The following is a 25,456-nucleotide window of genomic DNA, read 5'->3' on the forward strand; positions in this document are numbered from 1 at the left end:
TTGAAATGTTTCTCATCGTTTCATTAGGCATTTCAGTAAGTATCATAAATTAAGAGCTCCACAGTATATACATATGTTTTCAAGTTTGAGAGTGTCGTATTTGCGATGCTTTCTACAAAGGAATGTCAATAGCGAGGATAATGGCCTCTTTTTTTTTTCTCCATCTGTGCCACTGAAAGGCACACACTAATGCTTTTTTTCCAGGCGCCTGTCGCGCAGCTGGGTGCCCATGACGCATTACGTGCAGGTGGTCACTTACCTTTCTTACTGAATTATTTACGACAGCAGTTTCCGCTACAGTGACAGTCTCATATAAAAATATTTTCACAGGTTGAGAATTTGCGTTACAAATGTGTAGAAAATAAAATCCTATAAAAATAACAGTGTCCAAACACTTTTCATCGGCATTGTAATACATTCACGCATTTACATACATTTCATAACTCTTAAAGTACGATTCTCGGTTTCCAACATCCTTTTTCACAACCCAGAGTCCCTAACCACTACTCATTATTCCTTACCTTATTATACATATACATATTCGTAGACACTTCTTCAATATTTCATCATAATAAATACGTAGCATAATGAAATTCCTCATATAGAATCAGCTTATTGATCATAAACATACCGCAACAGCATAATACATATCGTCATCATAACATCATAAAACCTCAGCCAAATCTCAAAATCGTCGTGGCTTCCTTTAATAATTTCAGAACCTAAAAGAAAATTCTCTGCTCATTTCAATAGTGTCGTCTACCTCAAACGTAGCTTAAAAATCATGACCTCATACCAAATGCGACAGTCAAAGCTCTCATAGTATCACAATGGTTCCGAAAAAATAGGAACAGTTCACAAAGTGCAGACAAAATACAATTTCATAAGTATGAAGTTATCCAATTGTGTAATCACGTAAACATCTGTCACTGATGTAGTAAAAAAAAAATGTTTGTCTCTCAGTTAAATGATCAGATTGCTGTGTAATTCTGTGTTAGAGAAATATGGTACCGATGTGTGAAGTTGTGTAAGCAAATACCATATTAGCTAGGGCTCCTTGTGCTTGCCAAACACATGGTACACAAAGTAAGCGTGTACCCCCTGAGGATTAATGTAATTATATCCTCAAGTGTTACAAATTACAGCAATGGAATGAAATGTATCACAGAAAACCTTTGTATCATTGTAGTTCAAATATCTTTAAAAATAAATGTTTTAAGTACAAAATTAATCACTCACATGCGTGTACTGTAGCCCTAAAGTGTGCGTCTTGTTGTAAGGCAATCTCTTTGGAAGTGTCGTAGTTATCGTCCTCCGAAAGCTAAGTTCTGCAGAAGTCAATGTACTTACCTCATGATAAACAAAAGTGAAATGCTTTGCGTATAGATATCTGAGTTATTACGCTTATTGCCGTAATGAAGAAAGTATTGTGCTGTAACATATTGTTGTGCTACAGAAAAGGCTGTCTCATTGTAGCTATACCACAAAAGTTACTACTAGAACACGTTTTCCTTTCCAGAAGAATTTAGGAAAACTGTGCAGATATAAAACAGAAACACTGCAAAAGCACAATGTAAATTGTGTCACACATTAGTAGCGTCGTGATATAATCGTGTAGCTATCAAAGAAACCAAATGCTAAGTCATCTTTAATCTCACAGAAAGTACTTCAAACAAAGAATGTCTTTTCAACTAAATCAAAATGTTGCATTAAAATCTCATTAACAGTATATGTTCTAAGTATGTAACCCTTATAGTCGTTACGTAATCGTGCAACCAACAAGCAAGAATGTAAAAACAACAACACTGTGTCGTCTGTTCACTATAACAATGCATTCGTAATTTATGTTTAAATATGATCCCTAGATTCTAGACTGGATAGTGAACTTCAAAACATTGTTGCATGTTAACTGTTTCTAAGTCTGACAAAGCATACTAGTAACGTGAAGTGAGAAGTTTTATGGCAGAGACTAAGTTATAAGGCAGATTATATTTCAATAAACGGTTTTACATGTGAAATATGGTTTAAACCTTTACTCCTCCTAGTATGCAGAGTTTCAACTTCAAAGCAATTATCATGTGGTATACATCGGTAAAGAATACTGGAGTTTTTCTCAAGGTTAGCGTCTATGTTTTTCGTTAAGCCAGCCGGCGCACGCGGCTGCCTGGGGTGCGAGTCATTGTCTGCCTCTTTGTTGGCGCGCGTCGTTATTGGGATTAGGAGACCTAACTTCTACAAATTCACCTTGTTGAGAAGGCCCTGCTCTATTTGAATCCCGCCAGTTCTGCTGCAATTCAGGTCTGTCGTTACGATCATATCGTCTGTCGTAATGTCGGTAGATTCCATAGTTTCCTTTTTGTCGGTGACGTGGTGGAGAATTTCTCCCGGAATCGTAACTGCGCGCTGGACCGTTGCGTCTTAAATTATTCTGTCTCCCGTGATAATAATAGTTCTGGTTGCCATATTGACTGTTTCTATGATTGTCTGTGTAATATTCATTACTACGGAAATGCGATCTTTCTCTGTAACTATTACTCTGCCACTGGTTGTCATATGGGTGGTGTCTGTTTTGGTCTCGATTTGTGTTTTGAGAATGGCCTTGTCGTGTCCAGTTATTGTTTCTTTCATCGCGGAATTGCGACGGATGTGACCTGTAGTGATTGTTTTCATGTTTTCGCATCCCGCGACTGTCTGTGTCAGTTTCTAATTCTTGTAAGAGTCCCTGAAAAGCTTCAATATCGTCTTTGCAACGCCCTGCCAAAATAATATTCCTTAAATGTTGCGGCAATTTCATTAAGCAAATGGGGATGAGTTCTGAATGGCTGTATGGGTTTGAAAGATATTGATTCTTATGCAACATGTCTTCAAAATATTTGACAAGACTGGAAAATTCAGATTGTTCAAAGTGTTTCATCATCATGATGCTATGTTCTACTCGGTCTTGTGTAGCTTGAGACCAATATGCTGAGAGAAAGGCATGATAAAATTCTTCTTCACTGTGACAATCGTGAATGACCGATCGCATTCTTACAGCTGGTTCATTCTCCAAGTAGCCACACATAAATTCTAAACTGTGCTCTAATGACCAGTTTGGAGGAAAACAATGAGAGAATTGATGGAGCCACGCTTGTGGATGAATGTCGTTGCCAGAATTCTTAAATGTTTTGAATTTATGGGCACTAATGAACAGCTTATAGTCAAAATCATCGTGTCGGCGTGTAGCATATCGGTCATTGTTACGTCGTGTCGGCGGTTCCATCTCAAAATTCGGTGTACCTTGCTAATATCTTTCATAATTTCCGATGTGTCCTGTGTTATTATTTTGTGGATGTTCCGTATTCCTATGTCCCTCTTCCCGTACTGGAGCGCGAGTGTCCTCTGAAATATGTAATTCTTGTATTACCTGCGTCAACTGATCTTGTACTTCTCGCATTTCTCTTTTGTACTGTGTGTTGATTTGCTTTTGATTCTGTTTGAATTTTCTAATTGGTTCATACTCTTCAGTGTCAGTGAAGGCTACAGGTTTTGTGTCATTCAGATCATCATCTAGCTTTGTAGACAAGTTAGTGAACTGATCTGAAAGTTCGGCTACTTTATCCGATAGTGAAATTATTTCCTCTATGTGTTTTTCTCAACAGAGTTTCAGAGTTTCCATTTGTGTTGAAATCGTATCTACTGTGTCCTTTAAGTTTTCCTGAGTTTTTGCAAGTTGCGTAACCGAATCGGTAGATGCAACTCAGTGAAGTTTAGCTTGCAAGGTCTCATGATTTTCATGAACAATAGTTTCAGTTCTTTTATGGCTGCTTCGTGATTCTGTAATGCATTTTCATGCAGCGAAAAAATAGGTTGAAAACGCTCACAAATTTGTGTTTTTACGTCATTACATACTTTTTGACATTTCGATGCAATGTTATTCAACTCATTAGTTAAATCTTCATGTGTTTGTTCAAGTGCGGTGTCTAACTGTTGAAGCTTTTGTTCCATTGTGTCTAACTTTTGAAGATTTTGTTCCATTGTGTCTAACTTTTGAAGATTTTGTCCTATTTGTTTCTGATTCTGTTCCATTTGTTGCATTAATTGCAATAATAATGTATTAGTGTATGGCATCTGTTTCTCTATGCTTTTTGTCAGTGCATTGTCACCGGCAACATTCACATTTTGACAGGCAGAAAATGTGTCTTGACTCATTTGAGAAAACGGCGAGGATCCAAAACCTAAGTCTACGGTATTTGCAATATTGTGTTCTGTCATTTCGGATTCCTGGGGCGAGCTGTTGCCGACCGATCGATCGATAATGCTTCCCTGTTCACTACCTGTTTCACTGTCTACACCATTATTTGACGCCCGCTCCATTTCCCTATGCATAGTTACCAAATTACAACTTTGAATGTCTGTTAATTCATTACACAGTGGTACTGGTAAGCTACGCTCGTCGTCACTATTATTTCTCAGTTTACTTTGGAGCCTAGTGTTTCGTTTGTCACACGCCATTATTGTCACAATATTTCACACGATAACACATAAAAGCACAATTTGAAGAGCAAAAATAAGAGAACACATTAACATAGCACTAAAACTAATATCTAGTTAATTGCAAGCGCAGCTGCGAAATACTTCGTGCAAAACTACATGCATGCCACAACTGTTTTAGTGTACAACAATGAAAGACTGCAACTACAAAGGAAATTCTCTCTATCATTACGCGCTAGCAATAAACAAAAGCTACACTAATTACACAAACTACAAGAAAAAATCAGAAGATTCAGGTGAGGTATCCTCGGCTAAGGGTCGACATATGAAATGTCCCCTTGGAAAAATTATACAAGACTGTGCTTAAACTGACACACAATATTTTTAGCGCAACGCAATCTGACTTTTAAAAAATCCTACGAAAGAATGGCCCTGACTAACGTTAACCTATACCTTTCACAAATCACTTACCTCACAAAAAATCTTCGTTACTCGAACTACCGCAATACAGCGAGCACCACTGCTGCCAGCTAAATAAAAGATTCAAACTACGAAACGCACTAACTACTGATAGGCATAGTTAGCAAATGAAAGATTTTAATAGAGAACAAACAATGTATTTACCTTAATAGTCATAATATATATGGCAGTTCATGACATCCAGTCTTACAAATTTCAAAACTCCGCCATCTCTCTTCCCACGTCCACCACTGCTGGCGGCTCACCTCCAACTGCGCAACGCTACGCGCTGTTAACATACAGCCGCCCAACACCACAATGGCGAGTATTACAACAATGCCAACCAACCACAGACTGCACACAGCACAGCCAGTGATTTTCATACAGAGATGGTGTTACAAATAAAAAAACCTAAACAGCCTACTTACACTTTCAAAGGACACGGCCGACTTCCTTCCCTGTCATTCCCTAATCCGATTGAGACCTTTGACATCGCTGTCTGGTCTCCTTCCCCGAAACAACCAACCAACCTCTTTTGATTCCTGAATGGAGTATTCGCTATTACTAGCTCAGCTTTATTGCAGAGCTCAATGTTTCTACTCTCTCACCCCTTCAACCAAGCCCAAATTCTCACTTCCTTCTACTCTTACCCTGCAACCGCATTCCAACCCCACAGGACTATTAGATTTTCATCAACCATTACGTGCTGAATTATCGTTTCAAAATCCTCACATATTCTCTCCATCTCTTCATCTTTAGGTTGCGACGTCGGCATGTACACCTTAACTATCATTGACGGCGATCGTTTTCTATTGATTCCGATGAGAATTATGGTGCTACTGAACTCTTCACTGTAACTCTCCCTCTGCCCTATCTTTCTATTCATATCGAATCCCATTCCCGTTTATAATTTTCTGCCGCTGTTGATATTACTCTATACCCATCTGGTCAGAAATCCTTATCTCCTTTAAAGTATCACTTCACTGGCCCCACTATGTCTAGATTGAGCTTTAGAATTTCCCTTTTCAGATTTTAGAGCTTCCCTACCACGATCAAACTTCTGATATTCCACGTCCCGATGTGTAGAACGTTATCCTGTCGTTTGTTATTCAGTTTTTCTCTAATGTTCACCTCCCCCTTGGCAGTCCCCCCTTAGAGACCCATATGGATGACTAGTTTGGGACCTTTTGCCAGTGGAGAGATCATCATGACTTTTTTCAAGTATAGGCCGCATGCCCTATGATATACATTATGTGTCTTTAACGCATTGGTTTCCACTACCATCTTGACTCTAATGCCGTTGATGATTTCTGATTCTTCCGCCCTTAGGGGCAGTTTCCCACACCAAGGGTAAGAGAATGTCCTGAACCTGTGTTCTCTCCTCTGAGCTCATTTACAAGGCCATTGGCTGAATGGGGGATAACTTTTCACGATGGAAGTCTTCGGCCGCCATCACTAATGATTTTTGTTCCAAATTTAACTCGTGGTGGAGTTCGAATCGGGGACTGAGGATGTTTTGATTGCTAATCCAAGACGCTACCTCTAGCCCATGACATGAAATCAAAAAATTACAAAATTTGCTTTGAAATATTTAAACCATATAGCCGCATCATCAGTTTCTGAACCACTGTCCTCCAAAGGAACAATGCAACAGATTATCGAGAAAACGTCTCTAGAAAACATGGTTTGTTCTGTACAAAAAAAAATTTTGGAATTCGTAATGTTAATTACTGCCAACTGTCTTGCCGCAGTGGTAACACCGGTTCCCGTCAGATCACCAAAGTAAAGCGCTGTCGGGCTGGGCTAGCACTTGGATGGGGATCACCATTCGGAACCGTCGAGTATAGTTGGCAAGTGTATTTCACTCAGTCCTTGTGAGATCAATTAAAGAGCTACTTGACTGAGAAGTTGCGGCACCGGTCGCGAAAGCTGACAACGGGCAGGAGAGTGGTGTGCTCATCCCATGCCCTTCGGTATCTGCATCTGGTTGAGGATAACGCTGCGGCCGGTCGGTACCGTTGGGCCTTGAAGGGCTGTTAGGACGGTGTTTGTTTTTTGAATGTGAAATTACTGCAGCATTTTATGATTTGTAAAGGTGACATTAGATGCCTTTGTACGTTCCTCTTTATCTCGTTCTATACATTCATGAATTAACATCAATGTTAGAAACACCTGAACTTGTACCTGCCTTTGCTTCTCTCCTGCCCTTCCTAATTATTCAGACGTACTAGAAATATTTATAGGTCTAAATCCTACTGTAGCGTGAGCTCTTTCCTGAAACTACATTAAGGTTAAGGAGGAGGAGGAGGAGGAGGAGGAGATTAGTGTTTAACGCCCCACCGACAACGAGGTCGTTATAGACGGAGCACAAGCTCGGATTAGGGAAGGACAGGGAACGAAATCGACCGTGCCCTTTCAAAGGAACCATCCCGGCGTTTGCCTGTAGTGATCTAGCGAAATCAAGAAAAACCTAAATTAGGATGGCCGGACGCGGGATTGAACCATCGTCCTCCCGAATGCGAGTCCAGTGTGCTAACCACTGCGCCACCTAGCTCGGTCTTAAGGATAACGGCAGTGTCCTTATCATGTTGTCCAAACCCTACTAAAGACGTATTTTCGCAATTTCAGTCGTGTCTCCAGTGGAGCGCCTATGTTCCAACATTCACAACTTTCATTTAAAGCAAGTCGTATTTGGATAGCTTAGTGGATAGTCGTATTTGCCAGAAAATGGCATACTTTCACGTCAGTTTTGAGTACTGGTGGTTCGACACACATCTTTTTAGGTCAAGACATTTCACCCCAGCAATAGTTCTTCAGCGTAAAATCTTATTTTATACGTAGTGTACACTCGCGTATCATTTCCTAGCGTAGAATCTAACATTCACTATCCGTATCGATTCATTAAAGATTACTAAATCTTAGGAAGCTCAAGACTTCCCTTGTATTCATAGGACTCATCATTGCTCACGAAATAGTTCTTTATCAAACACTAGCTGCACTACCGTCTGTTTCCAGGGATTATTTTGCCGATAGTGTATTCGAACAGCAGTGGATCTCTTCGCCTGTCTGCGCACAGCACGTTATATTTATTTAAGTTCAGGTCTTCTTTTAAGACGTTGAGGGGCAATTACCAATCACTGCGTCAATTATCGATTCTTTGCAGAGTCATCCTGCAGTTCGCAACAGCCTTCTTGGCTTCCTAACCTTCATATCCGCGAATAGCCTCCAACTTATCCACTACTAACGTCCGCGAATAGCCTCCAACTTATCCACTACTACATGACAAACCAGGCGTTATCCGGTTATTCGTTTTGTCAGTTTCCTATGAGAAAAAAAACTGTATTTGCTGAGAATTGGCCGTGTCGAAAAAATCTCATTTCAATTTGCTCACGAAAACACCTTTGAAATTATGAAATAGTTGTACAAAAAACGTACAAGCGTATAAGTATATCCTAAATAAGAAATATGATACTGTACAGTTTCTGTAGGCTGGGCGCAGTTGGAACGCATGTCTACAAAGCGATTTTGTAAACATCCCTAAGACGTCACCTCTTCATAGCTCTAGAGACAACTACCGTATTCACACTCGGGCGTTTGCGCTGCGCAGTTGAAATCGTTGTCAGGTATCAGCGATTTCCTTAAACCGACTCGACTGTAGGAGTGTCTTAGTAGTAAAGAGTAAATGTATTATAACTTCATTCATGATTTGACATTTTTTTTCACATATCTCTGTGTTTATGAAATCACATCTATTGAACTATTTGACGAATAAATATATAGTTAGGTATGTACGTTCAGCGGAATATGTGAATACTATCAGCGAAATATGTCGGGAGTAAGTTAGTAGCACAGAAGCAATGAACTTATACGTCCGCCTCGATAGGTGAGTGGTCATCGTGGCGGATTGTTGACCGAGTGTGACCGGGTTCAATGTGCGACCGGGTTGAAGAATTTTCTCCCCTGGAGCACTGGGTGTTGTGTTGTCCTCTCGTGCGTATCGTTACAGGTGGCCTTCCGATTTTGAGATCGCTGTATAAGCACGTCCTCAAGGCCAATAAATTAAAAAAAAATTATGTCATGCATGTAGCGGCAGATTTTCACGCATCTCAGTCTGTGTGACACCATATCTCCTGATCTATATGCCGTACTATAACATAAAATTGTAGGTACATTCAGCGGCATATCTGGATGTTGTCTGCGAAATGTGTTGCGAATAGAAGTAGCATATAAGACGTGATAAATTTAAACGTCATTTACAACGCGGCAGGTTTTCACACATCCCGGTGTTTGTGACGAACTATGGTAGGTAGATGGTTCTTACCCCGATAAAAATTGTTGCCAGGCAGTAAGGGATGTGTTACCAAATTTAGCTGAAATCGGCCCAGTGGTTCAGAAGGAGATGTGGATCTTACATACATATTTTTTTACAATAAATACGGGTATATATAATGTAAACTGCAAAGCAGTAGACTTCTAACACATCCTTCGGGTATTCCCCAGAGTTTTTTCCCTTAATAACGGTGTGTTGAATTCTGTTTTCAAGGAAGTATTGTATTCAATCACAAAACTGCTCCGATACTCCCTAATATCGTGTACAATTGACTAAACGACAGTGCAGAACTTTGTTGAATGCATCACAGAAGTCTAGCAGTACAACGTCAACCTGAGAACCTTGCACTGACAGTACATACATTAAACCTTTTTATTTTCTTGCTTAATAAGTAAACTTGAACACTATCATACAATTTTTTCTACTACAGTTGCTAGGACTGGAGAAAGAAATCTTGTGGCTCCGTTTCGTTAATATTCTCTCTCTCCCTCTCTCCTTCCTAATAAAATATTTAATTATTAAATGATTTAATTAAATAATGTAGTTCACATCAACATATTTAAAACTCGGCAATTTATTTTACAAACATAGTACAAAGACGTGAGCGCCTCTGTCCAAGTATTTGCTGAATTTCACAGCTACCAGGAGAACAGGTCTGGATTCGTTCATCTATTTTCAGACAGGTTAAAATGAGACCCCGGGAGATCATCTGTGGAAAAAGATAAAAATATTGAACGTCTGATGTGTTGAAATGCGATGTGGGCTGAGATTAGGAATGTCAGTCTCCTGTTCAAACAGTCTCGTGCTCAAGTGTGAATTCATCCCAACAGAATGAGAACAATAACTTAGCAAACGGCCTTCGGAGAGCCAGTCATGACAAAACTCTACCATATGGTGAGCAAGATGTATGAGACAAGCGAAATACCCTCAGACTTCTAGAAGAATATAATAATTCCAATCCCAAAGAAAGCAGGTGTTGACAGATGTGAAAATTACCGAACTTCCAGTTTAATAAGTCACAGCAAAATACTAACGCGAATTCTTTACAGGCGAATGAAAAAACTAGTAGAAGACGACCTCGGGGGTGATCAGGTTGGATTCCGTAGAAATGTTGGAACACGTGAGGCAACATTGACATTACGCCTTATCTTAGAAGAAAGCTTAAGGAAAGGAAAACCCACCTTTCTAGCATTTGTAGACTTAGAGGAAGCTTTTGACAATGTTGACTGGAATACTCTCTTCCAAATTCTAAAGGTGGCAGGGGTAAAATACAGGGAGCGAAACGCTATTTACAATTTGTTCAGAAACCAGATGGCAGTTATAAGAGCCGAGGGGCATGAAAGGGAAGCAGCGGTGGGGAAGAGAGTGAGACAGGGTTTTAGCCTCTCCCCGATGTTATTCAATCTGTATATTGAAGAAGCAGTAAAGGAAGCAAAGGAAAAATTCGGAGTAGGTATTAAAATCTATTGAGGGGAAATAAAATCTTTGAGGTTCGCCGATGACATTGTAATTCTGTCGGAGACAGCAAAGGACTTGGAAGAGCAGTTGAACGGAATGGACAGCGTCTTGAAAGGAGGATATAAGATGAACGTCAACAAAAGCAAAACGAGGATAATGGAATGTAGGCGAATTAAGTCGGGTGATGCTGAGAGAATTAGATTAGGAAATGAGACACTTCAAGTAGTGAAGGAGTTTTGCTATTTTCGGAGCAAAATAACTGATGATGGTCGAAGTAGAGAAGATATAAAATGTAGATTGGCAAGGGCAAGGAAAGCGTTTCTGAAGAAGAGGAATTTGTTAACATCAAGTATAGTTTGAAGTGTCAGGAAGTCGTTTCTGGAAGTATTTGTATGAAGTGTAGCCATGTATGGAAGTGAAACATGGACGATAAATAGTTTGGACAAGAAGAGAATAGAAGGTTTCGAAATGTGGTGCTACAGAAGAATGCTGTAGATTAGATGGGTAGATCACGTAACTAATGAGGAGGTATTGAATAGAATAGGAGAGAAGAGGAGTTTGTGGCACAAGAAGAAGGGACCGGTTGGTAGGGCATATTCTGAGGCATCAAGAGATCACAAATTTAGCATTGGAGGGCAAAAATCGTAGAGGGAGTGCAAGAGATAAATACACTAAGCAGATTGAGAAGGATATAGGTTGCAGATGAAGAAACTAGAATAGCATGGATAGCTGCATCAAACCAGTCTCAGGACTGAAGACCACAACAACAGCAACAACAACTTAGACATCTCCAACTGAGCAAGTTCGACGTCTATTGAGTTGCTTTTGGTTGAAACTTTCTTTTTTCTGTCACAACAAGACAGCAAGACATACGTCGGAAAGGTGTTTCCTGTCATGTGTGCAAAACTCCTCTGCCTGAGTGGCATTTCGCCTACTTTCAATTACAATAAACGAAAAATAACTATACTACATTTTTTAACCAAGGACTGCCTTTACTGCAGAAAATATATCGTTTAGAAACACTACAGCAGTGTAGTACATGTACACATACTGTGTATCTCACATTCTCCACAGTTCTCACTTCTACCATCTCTTCCGTGGTTTAAATTGCACTCACAAAAGCCATCAACTGAAGAAGGTTCACTAAACGACCAGTGTGCATTAATTTTTTGTTTGTATTTCTTTACTATTAAATCCAGCAAAAGGAGGTACCTGCAATGAACACTTATAAACGAGAGTCGAAGCATATTTGTGTTACGTTTTATGTAACGGCATGATTATGTAAATAGTACACTGAGGTAAGTTTTTGAACTGGTTCTGTAGAGAGTCAGTTGATAACCAAATAAAACATATAAGGTGCTATTAAAAACAACGTGCTGCTGTTCGTTTTTCTTAAAAAGTAAATTTGCACGAAAGGCAGTCATGCTGGATTATCTTCTCCCTGGTATCTGAACAAAATTTAAATGATACATTTTCATTTTTCTTCTCGACCAAAGTTATCTGGAGTAGCCAAGATAAGTGAAACACCCTGTATAAAATGCTCAGAAGTGACTAGGATGCGCCCAAGATTATTTGCTTACTTCGGTCATCCAGGTGGCTATTCGGAGAACATTTCACATCTTGTAATATAATGTCGTTCCCTGTTTAAACATTACGCCAGTCTTTATCTCTTTCCTACTACTCTTCATCGTCTTCGCTCTGTTTATCCTTAATCCATAAACCATATACACTGAGGTGACAAAAGCTATGGAATATCTCCTAATGTCGTATTGGACCTCTTTCTGACTGGTGTAGTGCAGCAACCCTTGCGTGATAGGTTGTCAATATGTCGTTGGAAGTCCCCTGCAGAAATACTGAGCCATGCTATAGTCGTCCACAATTGAGAAATACTTGGAAGCGCAGGACTTTGTGCACGAACGGACCTCTCGATTATGTAACGTTAATGTTCGGCGGGCTTCATGTCCCGAAATCTGGGTGGCCAAATTATTCGCTCGAATAGTCTAGAATGTTCTTCAAACCAGTCACGAACAAATGTGGCCACTGTGGCATGTCTCACTGACATACATAAAAATTCATCGTTGTTTGGCTGCAGTTGTCTCCAAATAACCAAACACAGACATTTCCACTCAATAATCGGTTCACCTGGACCAGAGGACCCAGTCCATTCCATTTAAGCGCAGCCCACACCACTATAGAGCCACCAGTAGCTTGCACAGTTCCTTGTTGGGTCCATGACTCAATGGGGTCTGCGCCATACTCGAACGCTACTATCAGCTCTTAGCAAGTCAATCGGGACTTATCTGACCAGGAAACGGTTTTCCAATCGTCTAGGATCAACCGATATGGTCACGAATCTAGGAGAGGAGATGCAGGCCATGCCGTGCTGTTATTAGTCACTCGCGTCCGTCTTCTGGCATAGCCCATTAACGCCAAATTTCACTGCACTGTCCTAACGGATATATCCATAGTAAATTCCACATTTATTCCTTCGGTTATTTCAGGTGATGTTGCTGGTCTGTTAGCATTGACAATTCTACGCAAACGCTGCTGTTTTCGGTAGTTAAGTGATGGTCGTCGTCCACTGCGTTGGCCGTGGTGAGAGGTAATGCATGGAATTTTGTATTCTCGGCACCCTCTTGAGACTCTGGATCTCGTAATACGGAATTCTCTAGTGGTTTCCAGAATGGAATGTCCTATGCGTCTAGCTCCACCTACCATTCAGCGTTCGAAGTCTGTTAATCCCCGTCGTGCGGCCGCAATCCCCTCGGAAACCTTTTCGCATGGATCACCTGAGTACAAATAACAGCGCCGCCAATGTGCTGGCCTTTTGTACCTTTTGCATGCGATATTACCGACATCTGTATATGTGCATATCGCTATCCCATTACATTTTCTCACCTCAATGTATTAAGCATTCCGTTCATTGCTATTAACATGTCTTTCAATCTTTGTGTACATATAGCCAAAAGCGATGATAAGTCATATTTTCTTCGTCTATTTTCCAGGAATAGTCGACTGTTCACACCACCTTACAATTTCGACGGTTTTAAGTCCGCAAATGCTGTCGTTATAGGTTACGCGTCTTATAATTTTGAACTTGATCTCAAATGCAGTGTTTCGAAGAGACTCAGTTTACATTTTGTTACAGGGGACGAACTTGTGTTCCGGGACCAATGGGGAGGCATCAGCCTGTTCAATGCTGCCAACCTTACCAGCCGAAGCATTATGTCCAACCAAACCTTCGTAAGTACTCCAATATTTTTGATAATCTTTGTCGAGAAATAACTGAATAATTTTATACATCCAACAACATTTTCATTACATAATATTAATTTTGTACCTGCATTGTACGAAATTGATATTTAGTTAAATTCTTTTACCAAAATGAAGAAGACTGTAGCAAAAAAGTCTACGGCGACCACAACCTCTCCATTGGACTTCAAACGTTACCCAGACAAGTTCTTTAGGTGTGAGAACGGGACTAGTTCAACAAGTGCCAAATGGAGTGACTCGAATACGCCAGCCAACAATTCGTATTTCGAATCCCTCATTTTCACCATTGTTATGGTACCTTTACACTGTCCTGAGGGAAGTGTATAAAGGAGAAACTGACATATTGTTAAGGAATGAGTCCGTGACTGATTCAGTTAATACATGGTGTTACTGCCAAATATTAACTTTGTTCAAAGTTTACTTGTTGTAATCATCATTGCTCATTCTAGATTCAGGAAGCATCGTGCTGTAACAGCTATAACTACAGATCGTCGACACCCAGCCTGTGTTGTACCTATAAAAATGGAGGATTATTTGCTTTTACTTCCTTTCTAGGCAGTTCTCTTGAATTTTTAGTTCCGTGAGTCCAGGACTTCGAAGTACCCAAGAGCTGTCTGTATTGGCATTCCTTGGGTACTCACTAAGAAAATCACTTTTGCAGGCCAGATACATATGGTATGTCATTTTGAGCATGTGAAATCTTTTTTATCCAGGGACATAAAGTTTCACACACAAGTTTGAGTTTAGTTTCACTTTTGTGTCTTTTGTTGGATAAACATCTCATTCAGACTGGTACACATACTGTGATCATTCGTACCTTAGTATGTGAGTCAGTTGTTTTTCTCTGCGTATAACTGTACTCCCGCAAATGCATAACATAATGTACCACCTAATGTTTTATGCACAGTCATAACAGCACTACTAATTGGACTACGCCTTTCAGTATAGATTCATTGTTTTGTTTCTACGTGACCACACTTTAACACCTGGCCCGCTGCCTGGGGAAAAATAAACCTTAACGGCTTGCTTTTGCCATGTATGTTTGGAGGTACTAACCAACCTAAAACCATACTGCTCCTAATACCTACAGTTATTAGTCTGCAAATGAAGAAAATATTGGTGTAATGTTGTTCAGCACGCTGTCCTCAATAACCAATAAAAGTATCTGCGTTTGTATGCCTTGTCTATCTGTAGCCAGTAATTGATGATTAGATTCCGTACTGTTGCCAATTAGGGAAATGTTCACTGCTACGTTTTACGCGCTATTCCAAATATATCAGATATTTTCTATGAGGTTAGCCGTTTCAGACCCACTGGCTGCAATTGTTTAAATTAACGTTTACTGTATATTAGCTGCAACAGAAGTATTTTTCCCCAATTTAAACCTGAGGTATATATTTGCGAATGTTCAGAATTTTCATTAGGTGCAAGTGCTGCCAACTGTTTGGTACCACTATGAAAATATCAACACGTCAATGGAGCACTGCGCAGCACCTCGTACACACCTGAATACACGGTTGTGGTTGGTTCGCTATATTTCCACTGCATAATTGAATATTGTTGTTCTTAGCATAAGTTAGTTTACGAAGTGTGTAAGACTAGGGACCGATGACCTCAGAATTTTGGTCCCTTAAAAGTTCACACACATTTGAACATTTGTAAACACAACTGTCAGCTTCGAAGACAGGAATGTCCACAGCATACTCATCTTGAAGGTGTAGAAGAAAGAGCGATACTTGGTCATCAAGTATGTTGAAATGATAACCGGTGTTCACTATTATGGTAACCTGAATCACTGGGCCTAAGCCATTGTACAAAAACCACCACCAAAACATCGCAGCACCACTTCCGCCCTGATCTAGCGTAGTCCCCAACTGTCTGAACACAGTATACGCTCCATGTCAGTTACTGACCAATTTCCGTGTGCTCTGGTTCACTGAAGACGTGCAACATTACATGCCACTGGGAGCAATAGCCTTCTGCAGGGTAGTGAACACCGGGGCAGGTTGGCCCACTTTTATTTCTAGATTTTTTTCAGCTTGTATTACGAAAGTTTGCATTGAACTTTTTATTTGGAGACATTGGTACATTGTTTCACCACCTTGAAAATTCAGTAGTTATGACGTATCACTGATTGTCTATTCATAAAAAAAAATACTCAGTGCAATAACACCACTTGGGCCAACCTACCCCACCCATTGGATAAGTGCGCCCATCAGTTGGGCAAGTTAGCTCGTACGATTTTTATCATTTAATTAGTTACGACAACGGTTATTTAACTGAAAATATATCGGCTTAATATACAAAGATTATTTTAATATAAATTTCGACAGTTTGTGACTTAAGCTACAATCGTACATGGTGTTATCATTGTTAGAACAACAGTTTGACGGAAAAGAATGTCCACAACTTTTATCAGACTTCCGAATGTTCTATAGGATCTTCACAGTTCAAACATTTTAAAAAGAGTTCTTTCACTTCACTTGTAGCACGTGACATGTTTGCTCCCCACTTGCAGCTTGTCCATTATATCCTTTCATCACGTTAATTGCTGTGAGAAAGTAGTTTAAGACCCCTAAGACTTCGGACATCCTCATCTTCTCCTTCTTGAAGAACCTTCTTAGGAATGCTTACTCCCTTACTGCGTTTCGTATGAGGAGTTTTATCGTGTTATTCAATTTGACCATGCCAAAAATTTTAGAAAATAGATTTCTACGTAGAACATCATATTTCTGTTAAGAGAGTTTCCTTTTCTGATTGTGGAGGGGTTGTTGTTCGCATTGTAACGTATCTTTCACTCCAGTGTCTATCAGAATTGCTGAAGTTTTTTATCTTAGTTTTCTGTCTTTTTTTTTTTTTAGCTGCCGTTTGTCAAATGGCCGGACTTCTTCAGGCATTGATAGTATGGTTGGTCATCTAAAGTGATGTTCAACTGAGTAGGAGTTGCTTTGACACCATAGGCCTAGCACTGTCTTTTTGGCAACTGAAGGCCAGCTTCAGCAATGAAACCACAAACCGCAGCATTACGCTCTGGTTTATCTGTTATGTACGAAGATGTCGGTGAAAATCAAGAAAATAAACAGAAATAAAAACCAAAATCACTGTCCATTGCACCCAATCGCCAAATTGGATTTATCTTAATTCGCTTAAGAAAAAGTTTTAAACATTTATCGCTGCAAACAGTATCAAATCAATCCTGAAATTATGGACTTTAATCGTTGTATTTTCTTGTTTAGTCACAGAATTTTCTTCAAATACACAAGAAAATATATTGAGTAAGCGTAATTTTGTTTCAATAACAAGAAAACATAAAACCTCGATACGTCAACTGCACTAACTTGTTTGTGGAAAGACGACGGTATTGTTGCTACCAAGCTCCTTGGTCGGTTGCGTAATTTGACGGCAATTTAACGAAATAGTATCAGCTGGCCATCGTGACCCTAGGAGCAAAGTGCTCCTGTCTCGCTTACCTGACGCTTAATGTACATTACATGTTCGTTAGGAAACTGCAGTCACTGACAGAGCAAGTTCGTGTCAGGTTTGAAAATCAGTTGTCACTGGTACGGCGCGATACTTGTTTCCGGTACCTTTCGACGATCATATGCCTACGAGCGGCACGTGTTTCTTTGTAGACACTTTGGACAGTCCACGTTTATAGACTAATAAATCGAGCAGCTTCATTTGCTCTATGGTCATGGGCGACCGCAGGAATTTAGCCAAGAGAGACAAGGTTCCAATAGCCAGATTTTTATACAACTTCTTAGTTGAGTGCGGGAAAGCGTTGTGCACCAAGAAACAAATTTTACAGAAGACACAAAGATTATTGTATCTTAAATGGTTGATAGTTTTTCAGTCTCTATTTTTTAAGGTAGATTACGAGTGTAACTTAAAGGTAAACATATTTCATAAATGTATACAAAGTACATTTTTTGTGTTATTAATATTAATATGGGTGTAAAAAACGTTCGAAAACAGCCATGAAATTGGTCGGTAGAACCAACTCTCAATAGTTTAGGAGTCTAGCAAAATGTTCTTCATCTCCCTGGCTTGGCACGTTATTATGACAACTGGATTAAAGAACTCATAACGCACTGTTATTCAGCGTATGCTTCAAGAACCATACAGTTTAAGAACGTCCAAACAGTTTTAGGTTCTGATACTTCCATCTCATCGAGTGCAATTTCTTTTTTTCTGTATGTGGACCTGCAGATGGAGTCTAGTTTAACACACCTGCAAAGTAGCACAATGGAGTTCTTCGCGTTATACTACAAGTTGAGACCTTAGTTTATCTCGGCGCTTACAATCTTTTAATAAATTTCAACAGCTTCCTTAATAATACTACCCCAACAGCTGGAAATGCATGCCAGAATCTCCGAGTTATTATATCCCACAATATGACCGGTAGCAAGACAATGTTCTGCAACGGTGGATTTGCTAGTCTATTATAAGAGGGTGTGCTGCTTATGCTCAGTACAGTGGTCCTCCACAATCCTGATAGTCTGACCATTATATGACATGCCACAACTGAGAGGAATTGTTTACAATGTGTGTGTGTCTGTGTGTGCGTGTGTCTGTCTTATCTTCACTGAGTTTCTCTGAAAATCGAGGCTTTAAAGTCGCTTGCACAGAACATACTTGCTCCCGTTTTGCCTCTAAATTGGCAGGACGTCCTCCTTTCGAAATATCGGTGGTTGTCGGCGACCTCACCCGGCTACATTCCCTAAGCTATTTGAGTACACTACTATTGCTCTTTCCTGTAAAACTGAAGCAGCTTGGTTTGACAGCTCAAATGCAAGTTCACTGTTGAGATTAAGATGTGCCAAAGTGAATGGGCTGGTTTTGTGGGAATTATTGACGGGTTTCGGGCAGGTATAACGCATCCAAGCTTATTTTGTGGTAACTGCTGTAACTCCTTCACTGCTGTAGAAAGAAGTGACAGACAGAGATCGGGTACTGTACTTCTACAAAGTTCTGTAGAGACTCACATCTCACAATACTGAAAAACAACGCCGAAACCACCAACACAACAAGAAAACGGAATAGTATCTCCTGACAATCAAACGATGTAGTATTCACCAAACGCATCGTGTTACCATTGAATACAACTGGGGAGTATAAGAGATAATCATTTCTAGAAATACATGTGAATTTTGGAATTAATAAAAATTCTACCTCAGACGCCATGCCCTTGCCCCTGCTTGGGGACGTCTAAGGCTATGATCATGGCAACGCCAGAAGATGATAATTGCTTTCTGCCACTTCTCCACATCGATCCATCTTACTGTACTGATACCGTACAACCGAATGGTTCTTATGCACCACTTAACTACCATGGCTTATGTCGGCGGTGATGGACCACATGAGCACCTGGTACCAGTTCTATACTGCACACATCACTGGCAGGCGACCAGAGTGCTCTTTTAAGGGGCTGAATAACATTTTGCCTAATAAGATTATGATTTTTGTTTTCAGTCATCGGTCTTCTGACTGGTTTGATGCAGCCCGCCACGAATTTCCCTCGTATGCCAATCAAGGCCTCAGCTATCAGCTGGATGTATTCCAATCTCTGTCTTCCTCTGCAGTTTTTACCCTCTACAGCTCCCTGTAGTACCATGGAAGTTATTCCGTGATGTCTTAACAGATATCCTATGATTCTGTCCCTTCTTCTTGTGTTTTTCATATGTTCCGCTCCTCTCCGATTCTGAGCAGAACTGCATCATTCCTTACCTTACCAGTCCACCTAATTTTAAACATTCTTCTGTAACACCACATCTCAACTGCTTCGAGTCTCCTCTGCTGCGTTTTTTCCACGGTCTATGTTTTACTGTGCTCCAAATGTACATTCTCAGATATTTCTGTCATTAGTTAAGACCTATGTTTGATGCAAGTACACTTCTCTTGGCCAGGAATGACATTTTTGACAGTGCTGATCTGTTGTTATGTTCTCCTTGCTCCGTCTGCCATGTGTTATTTTTCTCGCTAGGTAACAGAATTCCTTAACTTTATTCACTTCTTGACCATCATTCCTGACGTTAAATTTCTCGCAGTTCTCATTCTGTTACTTCTCATTACTTTCGTTTTTCTTCAATTTTCTCTCAGCCCACGTTCTATAGTCATTAGGCTGTTCACTTCATTCAACAACTCCTGTAATTCTTCTTTACTTTCACTGAGGACAGCAATATCATCAGCGAATCTTATCATTGATATCCTTACACATTCAATTTTAAGTCCACTCCAGAACTCTTCTTTTATTTTCGTCATTGCCTATTCGATGAATAGATTGAACAGTAACGACGAATACCTGCATCCCTGTCTTACTTTATATTCGGAGAACATCGTACTTGGTCTTTCAATCTTATTATTATCTCTTGGCTCTTCTACATCTTGTATATTACCCGTCTCCCTCTGTGTCTTACCCTATTTTCCTCGGAATCTCGAACATCTTGCACTATTTCACATTGTCTAACGCTTTTCCTCGGTCGACAAATCCTAGGAAAACGTCTTGATTTTCTTTAGTCCTGTTTCCACTACCTTATGAAAATTAAGAAGTACTTGAAAAGAGGTGAGTAGTCGTCAGAAACCACGGAAACGCCAGTGACAATATTAATTGACGAAGAATCCAGTTTAATCTCTTCATCATCCTTAACTTAGTTCCAGCATTACCATGCACTTCCAGCAGTACGTAGGTCCTCCTCTGAGAATAGTATTTGGTCTGTTTGGAAACGTCCTACAGGGACAAACATTCTGTATTGACTTACAAAAGAAGTTAACCACACCGGAGCGGAGTAGGAAAAATTACTAGTTGAAACGTTATGTAATATTATTTCAATGATACCAAAATTGAGTCAGATATGCAAAGAACTTGGTAGTATGAGCACACCTATCAGTATAATGTCGTACCCTGTCTGGCCTAGAAGCCTGCACCTATTCTGTTGGTAAGGATACCATCAAGCAGTTGTAGCCGCTTCTAAAGCAAGCTGTTGCACAACTGTAACATTTTCTTGATATCCTTGATACTGTCACTGAGACGGAGTTGACGTCCTAACTGCTCCCACACATTGTAACTATCTGTTTCTGAAACGTATGTGAAAGAGCAGCTGCCGAACTCTCGTAAAAAGAGTTGTTGCTTAAATATCGAAATAAATCGCCGATTACAGATATTATTTGAATAGCTTGTTTGTGAAAGCGACAACTCACGATTGATAAAGTATTTAGGAAGGAGTAAAAACATTCTACAAAGTTATTAACACCTTCATGGCAAATTTGCTTCCACTATGTGGGACTATTCGCTTTCTGGAACTCATAAGGCTAGTATTACCTACTTTGAAAAACATTTGAAGCTCCTTCAGAGATTTTTATCACCGGGAGTAATTCTCGACCAACAATAAGTGACGAAGCAAATATATTTTAAGACACATATTTAGGTTGTATTAAGGAAGAACTTACAATTAATTAACGACAGTGCTTCAAGGTCAATAAATGTAATGTGAAGTAAATTTGTTTATCTTGGGCGTGCGATTACACAGAAAAATCAATTGTTATGGTACATAATCATGTTATGAAGTACATTTCAATTTTAAGTTAGAAACTTGTTCTTTCTTTTGAACTTAAACCACTCAACATATTTAATACACGCCTTTTAACTTGGGGGGGGGGTCACAAAGCTACCTTAAATAAGTACGAAAACGACTAAAAACATGTTAAAAAGATGATTGACCACTTCTTCACAAAACAGTCGTATGTAAAAACAAAAATGAATACAAAGTATGTTACAGAAGATGATTGGTCTAGTCACTTACCAGCTGTCTTCACTTCTGTAGTGGTCACGAGTTTAACTGTTTATAAAAGACTTGATACTTTGGATCTCTAATATACTTAAGTAGTTTCTCAATATCATATTTCTTCTTCTTGTTTATGCCATCTTTCCCCACACTTGCTTCTGTTGGAGGTGGCCTAAATGTTCTTGTTAGGAACATATATTCTGGCTTTTACCAGTATAAAGGTGTGGACATCGAGTTCTGATGTAGGACTTAGCAAATGCTTAACCTTTCTTTCTTGAGCTGTACTCATAGTAGATAAACTGCTGGGGAACAAATGATACTGTGTCCTACTTTCCAGAGCCTCTTCTCAATGTTTGAGTCGGAATGATGGCATTTTTGTATAAAGGTTCCACCATATTTTAAAATCCAAAATGCAATTCATTTTGTTGCATAAACTTTAAAGTGTCCGAGGCAGCTAGATTCGGTGGTAAGTAACATACACTGAACCACAATAAACATTTGGTGGTATATTCGTAACTTTCTTTCTGAGACAACTAAGTCAAGGTCACATACTAGATAAGAGCGCCCTCTAAAGGGGAAATAATGGTAGATTTTGTCAAATGTGCCATTGGTTTTTAAAAGCAATAACACTAAGACTACTATTTCGGCCTCTGCACGCATCAGTGAAAAATTGCAGTCCTCTTATGATTTCGGCGACAAAGTACTCAGTATAATGTAACAGAGGAGTGCTCCCCTCATTAGCATCTTTCTTACCATGGCCTTCATGATAACAATGGAACATACATTCATCTGTTTTCATGTTGTGCTTCTCAAAATTAAAAGTCCCTAGCATATAAAAAAGTAATCAAGCTTACCTTTTTTTCAGATTCCTTGGTTTTTCTTCATTATTTGAAGGTTCAGACTCTTAGTTATTCACTTTATCATATAAGTGCAAGAGTTAATCAAAGTTTTCAACAAAAATTACCACATGGTTCCGCATGATTCCAGATCTGATACAAGTTTATTTCTAAAATGTGACAACTCCTGGAGTTCTCCTTCATCACAAACAACTGCAGAGTTGAACCCACTGTCTACAAGTAGCAATGAGACGATGGCCTCCCCTTTTAGTCTCAGTCGATACATCTATGTCCCAAGAAATCGTAACGGACAAAATCTGATTTTCAGTCTTTGCCGAGATACCCCATTTTAGTAATCAGCGTTTCAATTGTGAATCGCTGGAGCACATAGTCAGCCCACTGTGTACTCTTTCCCATTTCTACTGCCACTGCACGTAGCGCGGCCTTAATAACACGTTCATTTGAGTAAACAGTTATGCTGTGAATAAGTGTGGGAAAGCTGGCCCGGAAGCCTCAGACCTCAGACAAGGTAAAAAAAAAAAAAAAAAAAAAAAAAAAAAAGGTGCCAATTTTGGCCATTAACCAGAGGGATGCTCTACAGTTTCGACAGCCTAGTCCCAGAGGCCCCTAGCATTATACTGCTCCCCTTCCTTCGGCACTACTTAGCTACATTTTGCCAACCGTAAGGGACACCGCACATTGGCATCACCTAGGGAAGCATCAGGGACGTCTCTCGGAGGTCACCCCTCTTGTCTTGGCACAGAAGCCAGGTCGTGCGGACCAGGCTCAAAATTCGAAGCACGATTGTTTAAAATCACCAGCATCCTGTTGTTCTCTCTTTTTCTTTGTCGCAGCTTTTCGCGGACGTTAATCGAGTTACGTGAAAGTCTGCGGTTCGTCTCCGCCGCAGGTGCGTCGACATGTAAGCTGCTTCCAGGAGTTGAACCTTTCCGTCACAACTCTCACTGCGGCACTCCCAGTCGTTTTCCTCGGTTTAGGCCCTTCATAGAAGAATCACCAGGGTGATTAGTTACAGTCGTGATATGTTCTGCTTCTAATATTTCCTATTTTGCGACGTGTATGCGTATGTGTGTGTGTGTGTGTGTGTGTGTGTGTGTGTGTGTGTGTGTGAGAGAGAGAGAGAGAGAGAGAGAGGGAGGGAGAGAGAGAGAGAGAGAGAGAGAGAAGAGAGAGAAGGAGAGAGAGACAGACAGACAGACAGACAGACAGAGTTCCTTCTAACGTTTTTTTATTTTTTCATAACACTTTTGGTCAACAGTTATAAGATAAGATAAAGATAGTGAACATGTTGATGGTAATCCAAAGCTGCACTTTTGTCAAAAGTCTGTAATAAACTTCAGGCAACTGTTTCTGAATGAAAATTTAACCTCACTACCGTGTTCAGTAACGTTGGTAAGGAGAATGTACCTGATATCTGCACATGTTCAACAACGGTTAAATAATTAGAAGACACGGATCCCTCGTGCAAGTAGGCTAGTAAGTCTGCACTGTCAGGCCAAAGGAGCAAACATTTAATCAAACCAGTTACCTGTGGACTGCTTTCAAATGTAGAGCACTTTTCCACTTACCAGCTACCAAATGGAATCGATTCCTTCCTCCACCCAACTACACCCTACTGCAAAATATTCTAAAGCGGACAATTCTGACGATCTTTCTGGCCACGTTAGTACTTCATTATCACGATCACGATTCATAGAGATATGTGCATACGCGGACGAGCATTGTCCTATTGAAAAACGGCGCGACAACAGTGTTGTATCAGAAGTAACACATGAGGACACAGGATGTCTGTGGCGTACCTTTGCGCCAACACAGTGTCTCCAGTGACTATCAGCCGTGATCTGACGTCATATGCCATGGCCCATCACATCATAACATAAGGGGTAACACCACTGTGCCTCTTCGAAACACTGCAAGAATTGGAACTCTCCACAGGGCGTCACCATACTCGCCGGCGATTTTCATTCATTGTACTGCAGACCTGCGGGATTTCGCTGAACACAATAAAACGCCGTCAGCAGTCCATGGTTCTCGGTCACGCCACCAATCGAAACACAGCCGTTCGTGTTGTGGTCTTAGCGGCAGTCTATGTATGGGATCATAATGTCCTGTTCCTGCTGCTAGTCATACGATCGTGTGAGATGAAACAAAATGTTGCAAGAACTTCAGTACTTGTAGAATAGCTGGCGCACATTTGGTTACGATGTACTTGGTGCACAAAAGGGCGAGCTTCCTTTGTTTGGTGAGTTGTGGACAATGGATACCGTGACGATGAGTACGCGTGCCCTCACCTTCCCACGTACTCCAACGTCTCTCACATCCAAATGCCCACAAATCTTGATATTGCACGATTCAACGAGCTGACCTTGTGAAGATCCACAATTAGGCCGTTTTAAACTATGCCAGATGCTGAAAACGCTTTCCCACGTAAGTAAATGGTATCTCCGTGTCCTTCACGGTGATCACTCAACGTCTGACGCTTTTTCTTTTGATGCCCTTTGTACACATTACCAGGCCTGGTATCGACATTAGTAGCAATGCTGCTGTGTGAATGTCGTGGAGGCGTATTCCGACGTTGTACCTTATGTGATTGATGTTGGTGTTGTCTGTGGAATACGTCAAGTATTTTCTGCATCAGAATTGCCTAAGATGATTCTTTATTTCGCTGTGTTTCACTACATCATTCGTAGAGGGAATACGTCAAGGTGGCGGGCATATCGACAATTCCCAATATAGGGTTACAAGCCACACGAAGAATGTCGCACTTATCGCTCATACACGAAAGTCCTTTCTCAAAGTGTCTCTGTAAGGACAGTGGTCTGAACGCT

At 40.2% G+C, this 25,456-nt stretch overlaps 1 protein-coding gene across 2 annotated transcripts in view; it reads left to right on the top strand.

The window, feature by feature from the left end:
* Positions 1-25,456, top strand: part of LOC126278155 (dipeptidyl aminopeptidase-like protein 6) — a 752,824-nt gene that overhangs the window by 489,472 nt on the left and 237,896 nt on the right. For both annotated transcript variants that reach the window (XM_049978055.1, XM_049978056.1), the window contains exon 3: positions 13,866-13,960. In XM_049978055.1, coding sequence (XP_049834012.1) covers positions 13,866-13,960 — 95 coding nt within the window. The remainder of the gene's footprint in view (positions 1-13,865; positions 13,961-25,456) is intronic.

Source organism: Schistocerca gregaria, chromosome 6 (genome assembly GCF_023897955.1).
Source record: "Schistocerca gregaria isolate iqSchGreg1 chromosome 6, iqSchGreg1.2, whole genome shotgun sequence".
NCBI lineage: Eukaryota > Metazoa > Arthropoda > Insecta > Orthoptera > Acrididae > Schistocerca > Schistocerca gregaria.